The following is a 14,161-nucleotide window of genomic DNA, read 5'->3' on the forward strand; positions in this document are numbered from 1 at the left end:
GAGGCACCCCAACACTGCACATTTTGCATGTCTCCTTAATCAAACACACCTGATTCAGGTCATTAGCTCATTAGTAGCGACTCCAAGACCTGAAATTGGTGCATCAGAGAAAGGAGACATGCAAAATGTGCAGTGTTGGGGTGCCTCCAGGACCAGGGTTGGGAACCACTGATCTAGTAGACATCAATGAGACTGTTTTTAGTGAACAAGCTGTTAATTAAATAAGAAGCTGCAAGTTCTTGTAGGAAGAAATTACTCGTGATTCTAAAGTGCAGAAACTCTACATAAAACATGAACAACATTCACAATTAGTTAACATCCATAATGTGATGCGGCTCCAAGAAAGCAGTATATTTAATGTGAAATAATGCAGGGCAGGATTCTATTTTCTTCATGACGATTAATTTGGATAATGAAAGCAGGCCATGATATGATTGGTTAATATTAGCATGTAGCAGGAAATAAAAGGCTTTTTATAGAGCAGTGGTTCTCAACTTTCCTGTTTCAAATGCCCTCTGATATTTCTGCTGTAATTATGATAGTTTCTGTTAATTAAAATAATTTGAAAACAATCAGCACTGTGATTGTATATATTAAATGAATGAGCTATTATTTATTTTCTATAATAGAATATATTATAATATTCTATAATACTCAAGATTTTGATTCTCTCATGTTTTCAATAAAAATAATTATCGAGAGAAAAACTGCTTTTTATATATAATTTTAATTGACAGTAAATTGGGTCAATTTTGATTTCTTGTCAGTTTTAGCATCCTTTAAAAATTATATGTCACATACTAATTTAGTGGGTGCAATCAAATTAAGTTTCTTGGTAATAAATTATGTATAACAACTTTTTCCACCTCTAATACATAATGCCATAGAATAACCTTTTTGTCTAAATGGTTCCATTAAGAACCTTTAACATTTCAAGAACCTTTCTGTTTCACAAAAGGTTCTTTGTGGTGAAAGAAGGTTCTTCAGATTACAAAAAGGTAAGAAAGAGATGGTTCTTTAAAGAACCTTTTACTGAATGGTTCTTTGTGAAACCAAAAATGGTTCTTCTATGGCATCGCTGTGAAGAACCTTTTGAAGCATCTTTATTTTTAAGAGTGTATATCTGTCTCTATCTACATACACACACACAAAAGAAAAAGAAAAAAACAGTCAATGTCCAAAAATATGTGAAATATCTTATTCAGGTCACTACTAAATAAAAATCCATCAGGAACTGACTGAACTGTTTAAAGTTATGTATAATATTTACACAACCTTGCTCATGCCATCGGAAAAGAAAATATTTCAGAACTGGAGAATGGCGAGATGAAATTTGTAGAAAACAAACACCTGTTTCTTTTGAATAATGCATGATGCAATGCAATTAATCATGTCTAATAAAACACGGGGAAATTTATTCCGAAAGTCAACAGGGTCAATTTTGATTTTGTGTTATTTGTAAAGATGCTGTAATCACAGATTTTTTATTTTTTTTTACAAAAGTGTGTTTTTGGCATACTCACCTCTAACTAGCAGCTCAGCTTCTGCAAGCACACTGTCTGCACTCGTCTGAGCACGACAGCCATATTTCCCAGCATGCTTCAGGAGGATGCTCCTGATCATCAGATCTGCTGTGGAGGACTGCTAAATAGAGGGGAAAAAATAAAGCACAAAGGAAAACTTTGTGAGTTAAAGAGAGAAATAGAGCTCCATGCAGAGCTTGACAGCTGAGCAATGGGCTGCTGCTACAGCCTCTATTGGCTTGTGTGGATTAAGAGATTCCTGTTCGATTTAAGAGCATGTGCACCATTACTATCCTCAATCTGCTCTTCTCTGGAAACGAGAAACGCCCTAGGCGAGACTGCGAATAATTCAAGGTCTACAGGCAGCTCTTTAGTACAGGGGCTGATTAAAATTACAGCACATGAATCAGACAGCTGGGTGCTGCACCACTGTCTCACTGTCTATATACAGTATATAAGAAAAATATCTGAAAAATCCTCAAACTCTCTCTCTTTTTAACTTGTTCATCGAAATAGTAATACAAAAGCGCTATGAATATTCTAGTAATTTCTGCCTACTATGAGTGTGTTTGCTGAGCAGACATTTTCTGGGGTTCATGAGAGCATCCTATGGTACAAGTGATCCATCAAGTATTCATTATCACTGAAGAGCTAACAAATACATGAGAACAACATGTAAAAGTAAATAATTCAGTGTACATGACTAATGCAAATAGAGACTCTGATGCACCTTGAGGGTGGAACGGACACTAGTCGAGTCCCTCATTGATAAGCATTTGACTAACAACACACTTACCAACTTATTAATATAAAATATGAAATACAATCGCCACTAGGTCATTTTTAGAGAAAATGTGTCACTTTTTACATCAATGTGGGTTGTGTGTCATTCAGATTTGAACAGTATTGAGTTTATTTTCGGTATAATTCCTGAATGTGAATACAATTTGAATTGAGGTAACAAACAGGATCAATAATTGTAATTTGAATGTAAAAATTTGAAAGTAAAATTATTATTTCTCAAATCTCATTTGCATGTTGATGTGGATGAAAGCATAGTCTAATGTATAGCAAAAAGGGAAAACTTAACAGAATCTTTAATCAGCCCATTTTACATGAATAACTCGCTAAACAACCCAAACACCAAATGAGTTGCTGTGCCAGCTAGCAATTAAATCCACTGTGGGCTAATCGAAAATAAAACCTCCCAATCCTTGGCTAACACTGCACTTGAATATGTAACAGTGACAGTTTCATGGCAGATTGGTGCTCAGTGCTGCTGTGAAAGAACCAAATGATGTTGTCAGCCGGAGGGAATATGCCTATAATCTGATAGTATGAGGACATAAAACGGTTTGAACTTAATTGTGTCAGCTGCAGATGGTGCTGAGAAGTGATCTATCCCTATTAGGAGTTACATGAATGCTTGCATGAGATGAGGTGACTTCATGTCGGAGTAGTAAACAAGTAATTTATGTTATTGTCTAAGCCAGCCAATCAAATTGGAGCTCTGTGTGTGTATTTTTTATTTTTTTGTAGAATATGCAAACAACCTGGGATTAAAACACTGCTAAATGCTCTCAAGGAATGGGCCATGATGGTTGACAAGTTGTCCAGTACTCGACTAGTCTATTAGTGAGTTAGACAACCTGTTGTTTGAAAATATGTAGTTTGCTCATACAGGAAGACCTATAAACTGTCATAATTTTTAGGAATATTTTCCAACTGCAAAACAGCAGAAACAATATATACACTACTGGTCAAAAGTAGTTTTCTTTTTTATGTTTATGAAAGGAGTCTCTTATGCTCAACAAAGATACATTTAACATATTCCAAAATACTGTAAAAACAGTAATACTGTGATTATTATTATTATTATTTTTTTGTACAATTTAAAGTAGCTGTTTTCCATGTTAATATATATTAAAATGTTATTTATTCCAAAGCTGAATTTTCAGCAGCTGTGACTCAAGTCTTCAGTGTCACATGATCCTTCAGAAATCATATGCTGAATTGGTTCTCAAGAAACAAATAATATTTTATTTATTCATTCATTCATTCATTCATTTATTTAGTTTTGTTTTGTGGAATGTATGATGCACTACCATTCAGAGGTGTAGGGTAAAATAAAATAAAATAAAAAAATCTAATTCAGCAAGCATGTATTAATGATCAACAGTGACAGTAAAGCCATCTATAATATTACAAAATAATTATTTAAATGCTATTCTTTTTAACTTATTATAATTATCAAAGAATCCAAAAAGCATTGAAATTAATATAGACAATAATAAATGATTGAGCATCAAATAATAATTGATAATAATGGAGCACCAAATCAGCATATTATGATTTCTGCAGGAAACTGAAACCTGAAGTAAATGTTGCCAAAAATTCAGAACAAATAACATAAAATAGAAAACATTTATTTTTAATTGTAGGTATATTTCACAATATTACTGTTTTAACTGTATTTCTGATCAGATAAACGCTGCCCTGCACGTATGAAATCACATCATTAGATGGTTTTGTGGTGGCAGAATGCCTGTTGATGTGTTCTAATCAGGGAGTGTTCTCAGTTCTGCAGGCAGGGTGGAGGGTGTGTGGAGCTGCTGCTCCTCTGAGACTCTGATAAACATGATGGTGTGATTCACAGCAGGTCTTTCATCATGATGACATACGGTCGTGGCTGACCTTTCACTGGATTGATTCTCACTCCAGTTAAAGCAGGATTTGGTGCAATGTGGCATCCCTAAAATAAGTAACTGTGACTCCATCTGTTCAGGAGCAACAGATTGAAGATAGAGTTATGATACTGTTTTCAAAAACCATGAAAGCAGTAAAATGCTATATAATAATAATAATAATAATAATAAATACAAGTTACAACAAAGAAGCAAGCTAATATGGCATGGTTACTACAAGAAATGCATTTTTATCTCACATTTGCTTTTGATAACACTATCGGTTAGGTTTAGTGTAGATGGTACATTATTTTCTGTGGATGATGCAGTCAACATGGGACTGAAGACTGCACTACATTCTCCAACATCTGGACAAACCAGGGACTTATGCAAGGATCCTGTCTGTGGACTTCAGCTCCACTTTCAACACCATCATCCCGGATACCCTCCTGATAAAACTGACACAGCTCTCTGTATCCACCTCCATCTGTCAGTGGATCACCAGCTTCCTGACAGACAGGCAGCAGCTAGTAAGGCTGGGAAAACTGACATCCAACTCCCGCGCCATCAGCACTGGTGCTCCTCAGGGGCGTGTGCTCTACCCACTGCTCTTCTTCCTCTACACAAATGACTGCACCTCTAAAGACCCCTCTGTCAAACTCCTGACGTTTGCAGATGCCACCATTCATCCAGTCTGCTTACAGACAAGAGGTTGAGCAGCTGGCTGTCTGGTGCAGTCACAACAACCTTGAGCTGAACACGCTCAAAACTGTGAAAATGATTGTGGACTTCAGGAGGAACCCCCCTGGACTCCCCCCACTCACCATCATGAACAGCACTGTGGCTGCAGTAGAGTCATTCAGATTCCTGGGCACCACCATCTCACAGGACCTGAAGTGGGACAATCACATTGACTCCATTGTGAAAAAGGCCCAGCAGAGGTTATACTTCCTTCGTCAACTGAAAAAGTTCAACCTTCCACAGGCGCAGATGACACAGTTTTCCTCAGCTGTTATTGAGTTGGTTCTGTGCACATCTATAACTGTCTGGTTTGGGTCAGCCAGCAAATCAGATATAAGAAGATTGCAACGGACTGTTAGGACTTGTACAACTCCAGAGTGAGAGAAACGGTCAGGTAACTTCATCACAGACCTCTCTCACCCTGGCCACAACCTGTTTGCACTTCTCCCCTCAGGCAGACATTACAGATCTCTGTGCACTACAACATCTAGGCATAAAAACAAATTTTCCCCCATGCCATCTCCAGCTTAAACAGTTAACACAGAAATTACCACCTATCTTCTGTAATGCATTTCTTAACTAATTATTGCCTATCTCTCAAGTATTATGTAAATACATATTTATTTATACAGCTGTATATACAGTAAATAATGCACATAAATCTTCTGTTCCAGATGTATACCACATTATTATTATTACATTTCCGCCCCTTAGTCTTACTTATTTAAATGTTCTTTCTGTTCTCATTGTCATATATGTATGCATGCATGTTTGTACCAAGTGAAATGGTAAAATATCAGTGATTTATGAAAAAAGAAAAGAAAAAAAGTTTACTGTTTGAAATTTATTTTATCAGGTTGATGCCAATAATTTACAAAATACAGTGAAACTTTAGTATAGGGACCAATTCTCACTAACAACTAGTTGCTTATTAGCATGCCTATTATTAACATATTGGCTGTTTATTAGTACTTATAAAGTGCATAGTCTACATCCCTAAACCTACCCAATACCTAAACTTAAAGTCCCCATGAAATCAAAATGATAGTTTTTTGGGTGTTAGTATCAATATGTTAGTCTTAAGGTTATCTATAAGGCAGTGTGCTCCAAAACAGTGACAAAATTCACATTTAGAAGATATAAGCATTCAAAGCTTGCAGTTTCTGGTTTCGCGCTGTGTCACGCTAACCACCGCACTGCACACACACTCTGCTCCGGTCCAGAGACACGATAGCACGGAGCGGATAACATGCGCGAGTCGGCGCAGACCACAAAATGTATCGGAGCTATTTGAATTCTACACAGAATGCTATATTTTATAGCAATATGGATGAGATTGTGGCTGGCATACCCTGTCAAATGCGGCTTTACGGAGCTCAACGGCTCTGAGCGGCTCTAGCCCAAGCTGTGATATAAATGAACGCTATTGGCTATTTTAAAAAGGGGCGGGGCTGCTTGATATGTCCCGCCCTGTCTTCCTGTTTCAGTTAAAACGATGTCAACACATAGAGTAACGCTGTGTGTTTCTAAGCATTTCAGGGGACCTTTAACAACTACCTTACTAACTATTAATAAGCAGCAAATTAGGAGTTTATTGAGGCAAAAGTCATAGTAGCGAGAATTGAACCTTAAATATGATAAAGTGTGATCCAAAATACTAATACTGACTGATATCGATATGTCACCGATAAATCTTTTATCACTGATATACTGCACATTCTTCAATAATATCATAGTGTAAATGACATTACTACCCACAAAACACCAAATACCAACCAGATGACCACCAAACAGATGCACAGTTCATTATCTACAGTATATGTCACCTACAGCATCGGCACAAGTGCACAGTAACACATCAGTGGTGAAGCTGCTTACTGTTTGAATGTACTCAAAGTGACCGCCCTCCTGCTGGGTGTTGAGTGGTTGGTTGTTGAGCAGCCAGAGGAAGGACACGTCCAGCGAGGGGTCATGAGTGACTTTACAGCTGAGCACCACACTCTCTCCCACCGTCACCTCCACCCGGATGGGGCTCAACTCCACCCGCATGGGCTCTGAAACATGAACGTCATCCTGTCATCAGCACACAAGGACCATATGACATCAAAGAACATCTGCAGCTATGTCAGAAACTCTGAAAACAGTTACTATTTGAAAAACAAATGAATCATTGAACTACGGTAGAATTCATCATTTTCAATTCATAATTTTGAGGGGGGAAAAAGGAAATGGTTTATCCACCATTATATCAGACCTTGACAAACAGAAAATTTGCAACAGCTTTTCAGCTTACTAAACTTGTTCCTACATAAATTGCTGAATACAATTTATTTTAATTTATTATTTATCTATTTTTTTTATTTAGTACAGACCTGAATAAGATATTTCACATAAAAGCTGTTTACATAGTCCACAAGAGAAAATAATAGTTGCATTTCTAAAAATGCGTTTAAAAGTTTACGGACTCTTGATTCTCAATACTGTGTTGTTACCTGGATGAATTTTTTTTTTTTTTTAGTGATAGTTGTTCACGAATCCCTTGTTTGTTCTGAACAGTTAAACTGCATGCTGTTCTTCAGAAAAAATCATAAGCATATGACTCATATGCAATTATCACAAAAGGTTCAAACACTCACTGATGCTCCTGAAGGAAAAACAATGCAGTAAGAGCCTAGAGGTGAAAACTTTTTGAATTTGAAGATCATGGTATATTGAACTTATTTTGTATTCTGAGAAAAAAACATTAACAAAAAACATATAAGTATCTTCTGCAGCTTCTGAAGGGCAGCACCAAATGAAGAAAAAAAAAAAAATAATAAAATAAAAATATATATATATGTGTATGAATGAATATTCAGGCTAAATAAGAAAAAAAATAAGGAAAAAAGAAAAATCTTCATTTCTTAATGCATGGCGTTTCCTTCTGGGGTATAAGTAATTGAAAAGTGACAGCAGTGACTGTTTATGAAAACGATGACTGAGGGTGAAAGATTTCTCAGGCAGATTTAGCACCATTTTCACATTGCTCGCACAGATTCACTGTCTAGACCAACAAAAGCTGATTGGTTTGAAAGTGATCTATCTCAGGTCATGTTTACACTTGGTATTAAGATGCATTTTTGTCAATTGAATTACAGGAGAAGGGCATTAAACACAGGTGCAAATATGATATAAAACATTTTGAGCTTGTCCACTTTCAAATACCTTCAGAGGCAGTAGATAAAAACATTTGACAGGATTACATTTGTAGTGTAGTCTCTCAAGTGGTCGAATGTGTTCAAATAGCCACAAAAGACCACCTACTCTCCCCTGACCAACCATGTTATGGGACATGTTTTAAGAAAGTGCACCAAAACAATGAATTTCAACTTTGCTATGTTGTGCCAAAACACAAATTATGATCGAAATTGCCATTACCATTCATATAATTTCCATTCACTTACTTTCCAGGGGTGTCCAAAACCTCTTCCTAAAGGGCCGCTGTCCTGCAGAGTTTAGCTCCAACCTTAATAAAACACACCTGGACCAGCTAATCAAGGTCTTCAGACTCACTAAAAACTTCAAGGCAAGTGTGTTGGAGCTGAATGGAGCTAAACTCTGCAGGACATTGGCCCTGTAGGAACTCACCCCTGGTCAAGACAAAATTCGAAGTGATCACAGGAGAGACATTTAAAATGCATGTTAAGGTCAGATGTAAATGGTGATGCATCCCATTCATGATCAGATCACTGAAAACGCATCTTAATACAAGATGTAAACAGAGCCTCAAACTCATGTACAGTCTAACAATGTGTTAGACAAAAAAATAGATATTTTGCACGTAACATGCATTTTGTATCTCTAGAGTTCCCTTAAACAAATACTCACATACGCTCAGAGGCAGACTTACCCATTAGGCAAAGGTAGGCGACCGCCTTGGGCCCTTAAAAGCCAAGGGCCCCCTAAAATGCTTTTCATATAGGAAATGCGCATTAAGCGCTGACACGCGAACGGTTGCTGTTTACTGTGTTTATTACCACGACAGCCGTCTAGCGTGCTTTTTGTGTACCCTGCTTGAAGGAGATGAAAATATTATGCATGTGAAGCTGTAATTAAATATTGAGAAACAGTGTGTATTATATGTTTATAATTATTTTAAATGCCGCTTACTCATTTATGAGAAGGAACCAAGTAGAGGACACAGTTACTTTTTTGGTTGATATAATCCTTAGGTGTGTAAATATACAATTGCCTTTTCATAATTTTTTCAGTTTTATTTAAATTTGTAGTTAAAATAACTAAAAATAAATGTATTTTAAAGTTTAGTATTAGGCACACAAGCTTATGCTGGTAACTCATCAGTGGACTTTCCTTGTCAATATAGGCTATATTTTTTTCACACTTTTCTCATTCTATATTTCTGATGTTCCAAAAGCGCCTCCTACTGGCAGAGAATGAATGTTAATTTTCAATAATCCGGTCTGTAATTTTTGTTCAGATCAATGCGAAAATCCACCCACATAACCCCGTTTTAAATTAATATAATAATTTATACTTCTGGCTCACCCCTGGTTTAAACGCTCAAGTGTGAGATTTATCATTTTATAATTTATTTTGTTTTTGTGAAAACCTGTATCCCAACTCTAAATCGGTTGCCATTTCGTGGTCTACAACATGAAAGAAAGCCATTATAACATGTACATGAAAAATGTAGAAACATTAGACACAACTATGGCACCATTGAGCAGCAGCAAGCATCACAACAAAAAAGGAACCTCAAGGTTGAGCTATAGGAAAATGTGTGCAAATGTATAGGGCCCCATTCCTATATTTTGCCTGGGGCCCCCAATTCACTAAATCCGCCCTTGCATATGCTAACAGTGATACAATCAAGACAATCTGTCCCAAGCCTCCTAGTTATTATCTGTTTTCTTGGTAAAGAACAACCTCCTCAACAATAGCTGTCCTAGGAGACAGTAGACGCTCTTGTGAGCGGCCAAAACAAACATCTTCACACCTGATAAGCTGCAATGAGTTCTTCTTCCATCCGACTCAGTCTGGCGGCGGTCTGTTTGCTCTTGTGTGGTTAACCACGGGATTGGGCCGACGGGATGGGGGCTGGGGGTTGATGAGGGTCTCTTACCTTTCACCAGAAGCATGGTTGTCAACTCCGCTGAACCAAACTGGTTTTCCGCACGGCACACGTAGCTTCCCTCATCCGAACGGCTGGAGTTAATGATGCGGAGGTTGTTGTTCCGAAGCAACATGATCCTGTTAAAAATGGAGTATGTAATTCATCTTCCAGAGAAAATATTTCCCCACCTCTTTAGAAGATGAAATAAACTAATTAGCGTAAAATAAAAATAATGATTACACAAATGTAATGACATGAATAACCTGTAATGAAAATGTAATATTTGTTTCTAAATAATAATGAAATGTACCATAAGTACCACAGTACACATTTTTAGCACCATATTGTTCTCGAAAATACCTTAGAATTAATATGGTAACCATTCAGTACCATGATACAAAGTGGACCCCATAACAAATATTTTGAACAGTATATGTAATTTAAAAACAAACGTAATTTAAATTGATTTGATTAAAAAGTGTGCTTGTGCTATACCATTTTTTTTTTTACATTTTGTTAAATAATGCAAACACACTTATTCTAATTTGTTTTAATTGTGTCTTCTGTATGGGAATTATTTTTGGGGACACTGTATATCAACATTCCGTGGTATTACCATACAGTATATAACTGTATATACCATGGGACCACCACTGTACTTTATCAAGACACTATAGTCTGTAGCCTATAGGCAAGTATTGCATTTTAGCCTTCTGACATTCTCATGTGTAATTGTAAATATGTCATATACACCACCTCAAAATATACAAAACTATTTTCAAGATTCAGGTTGTTGAAAAGCAGACCAAAAATGTTTGAACTCAATCTCGGAATGAACCGGCAAAAAGTCATTGTACTTACACCCTATGAACAAGTCCTGTCCTTCATTGAAATTTAACATCTAGATTTAAAGATTATATTGTCAATAGAGTCATTTAAAATGTTAATTGACTGATAGTATCTTTTGGTGAGGATTAGCATGTTGGTGGCTATCAAAAAGCCAAAAGCCAATTAACTGTTTAAAGCAATGAAAGGGCCGTTAATTTTAACAGTTTGAAGATGTAAGAGTATGGCTAATATACATTTATATCAATTAGCTTATGCTTAAGTCACAGGCAGGTCTTGAAGGGAAATAGCTGGTGTTGGTAAGAACAGAATGCTTTGAAGGTGAATATGCTCACCCAAGTATACGGCACGTCAAATGGCCTTAATCGGAATACTGTTAATTTGAGCGGAAGTCAAGATGAGATATACTCCTAATGACATTTCATTCTTTCTGAAACCAAGAGAGAGCAGGAAGGCAAATTGAATTTAGCATAGATAACTAGAGTCTTGCTTTTATCTTATCGCTCGCTCTCATTCACTGTTCTAAGAGCAGTTTCAGAGAGCACCTCTGTGCTGCCCTCATATAATGAATTAACTTCAGACAAAGACAGAAGTCATTTCTTGTCTGAGGTCCAGGAAAACACAAGGGAGAGATTTAAAAAAAAAGAAAAAAAAGAGTCTCACTCTAAAGAGACCACCTGAGAACTCAGGCAAATGAGCAACAGGCTCTTGGATTTCTCATAGCTCTTAAAAAAACATTGTTTAAAGTGACAAAGTGAATGCACTAAAAAAGTTATCTCAAACTCAGACCTCTTTAAGTAGATTAAAAAGCCACTGCGTTCACACTGTTCTTCTGGACTCACATCTTTTCTTTCTTTCTTTTTTCTTTTCTTTTTGGTCCAGTTTAGGCGTCCAGTCAAATATGTCTGAAAAAATTCATTGCAATGATCGTCTGACTGAAAATCCATTTTAACAACTCAGCTGAAGTGGGAAAAGAATGGCTCCTTTAGCATTCAACAATGTAGTGTGCCGATAGAGTAATCGAAACAAGCAATGCGATTCTCTCTTGGATCTTCTACCTTAAACTGTAGCTCACGCTCCATTTCATTACATATCTTTTCATAACGTTGGTAGCACAGATCTGATGATTTTAAATCGGATTACTTTGGAGCTTCCTAAGGCGTGCATCACTAGTATTTATTTTTAAGATTTGGGATTTGAACAGACTCTACACTTCAGCAAATATATCATCCGACACTGTTTGTGCTGCAGACACGAATTATGCCACAAACCATGTGAGTTGTTGAGCAGAGGTGTATTACTTTTACAATCCATATCTGGTGGATGATAAAATGGAAGAAAATCTCCTACACTAACACTGAAGGAGGAGCACAAGCCATATCTATGCACTAGAACATAAGAAAATGTTGGGGTGGACTTTTTTGACTTGGGCCAGAAAGCAACCATCTGGCCTGGGTAACATAGCTGACATTACAATTATGGGGAGATGATGTAGAGAGCCCAGGTGGAGTTTTATTAAACTATGAATTAAACCCAATAAATGAAACAAAACATAAACATTAACAATGAGCAGAGGCGGACAAAGTACTCAACTCCATTCCTTGAGTGAATGTACAGATACTGCTGGTCAAATATTACTCCATTACAAGTAAAAGTTGTAAAGACAGATTGTTACTTAAGTAAAAGTACAGAAGTACTTGCTTTTAAAAGTACTTAAGTACCAAAAGTAAATTTCCTTTTTTATGTCAATGCACTGTTTTATTGTTGTACGTAATACTTGCAATACTTCTGAAGCAACTTAGAATACATTACACCTACTGAATAAACTGACTAGCTTGTAGTATTCTTTGGAATAAAGAGCTTTTAGAATGTTAAAAAAACCTATGGGTGAAAAAAAATGAACACCCTATACCCACCCCCACAAAAGCAGCATGGTAGTGATCTCACACAGCTCTGACAGTGTGTGCACACATCTATGTGTAACCATTCATCCACATTTTAAACAGAGTGGACAGTGAAATCCTGTAAATACAGAGTGATAAGGAAGAAAAAAAAATCAAACCTGCTTTAAAACCCAGCAACACAACTGTAGCTGTACAACTTTACAACAGCAACACTGCTTTAACAAAAAATCTAAACAGCAAGACTTATTTGACATCAAAACAACAATTATAAAATGCTGTCTAATCGCTCTCGCTGTACTTTGATGTCACACACAGAACAGTCTGTGCAGTGCTGCTTGAAGTCCAACAGCTATTGTGTTTTATTAGGAGATGCACAACAGTTCTTCTGTGGCTTTATAGGTAATATTTTCACGTACACATTTTAGCTTAAATCAGACAATATTGTGTCTAATATACAGTATACCACAATATTAACTTCCTATTATTGAATTGTTGTAAATAAATATCACATTTGCAACTGGTCAGTGTTCAAAAAATGCTGAGAAATCATTTCATGTAGCCCTACAAGAGTGATTACTGATAAACTGTCTGAAAATAAGAAAGTCACGTTTTAGAGAAGCAAAAAAATCACCCACTGACTTTCAAAGCTGCTACATAATGACTTTCTACTTCGAGGACCTTGATAGAAATGTAGTGTACAATATTTGTCTTTCAAACGTAGTGAAGTTAAAGTCATAAGTTCCCAGAAAAAATAATACTCAAGTAAAGTACATATACTCAAAAAGTGTACTTAAGTACAATACTCAAGTAAATGTACTTAGTTACTGTTCGCCTCTGACAATGAGCTTGGCTTGACTATAAACAATGACCTGACACATGGACCATGGAACAGCATGCGTACTTCAATACACAACAAAGTAGCATGGCAAACCTGAGGGCTTAAATATAAAATTTGCATAGCATAAACAACCAATGGGACTAAAAACAGAACCATCATGAACCAATGAGAGGACCGAACTAATAACAAGATAACAAGACAATGAACCAAAGAAAACGTGACGTGATAAACGAGTTCTGCTAATGCTCACAAATGTGTACTTTTATAACAGCATTCACTGAAATCTTAATGTTAAACTTTATTCTTGTATATGTAGGCACTGTATTAAGCAGTACGTTAATTATTGAATGAAAGAGTTGCTTCATGGAAATGCCTGTGAATTTGTCAATTATTGCTTCCAATCCACTTCATCTGTGATAAAGCATGCAAACAGTGCGCAAGAGTCACTATGGGAAACAGAACATGTCCAACTTTTTGTAGCATTTTCCTTTAAATGTTAATGAGCTCTGCTG

At 36.4% G+C, this 14,161-nt stretch overlaps 1 protein-coding gene across 1 annotated transcript in view; it reads right to left on the reverse strand.

The window, feature by feature from the left end:
* The window catches only part of LOC107567525 (contactin-5), a 210,787-nt gene that overhangs the window by 44,623 nt on the left and 152,003 nt on the right, over positions 1-14,161 (reverse strand). Inside the window, exons 12-14 of the mRNA XM_016253217.1 lie at positions 10,071-10,198; positions 6,827-7,002; positions 1,524-1,644 (exon numbers count right to left, since the gene is read on the reverse strand). Coding sequence (XP_016108703.1) covers positions 1,524-1,644; positions 6,827-7,002; positions 10,071-10,198 — 425 coding nt within the window. The remainder of the gene's footprint in view (positions 1-1,523; positions 1,645-6,826; positions 7,003-10,070; positions 10,199-14,161) is intronic.

Source organism: Sinocyclocheilus grahami, unplaced genomic scaffold (assembly GCF_001515645.1).
Source record: "Sinocyclocheilus grahami isolate Dianchi unplaced genomic scaffold, SAMN03320097.WGS_v1.1 scaffold1165.1, whole genome shotgun sequence".
Lineage (NCBI taxonomy): Eukaryota > Metazoa > Chordata > Actinopteri > Cypriniformes > Cyprinidae > Sinocyclocheilus > Sinocyclocheilus grahami.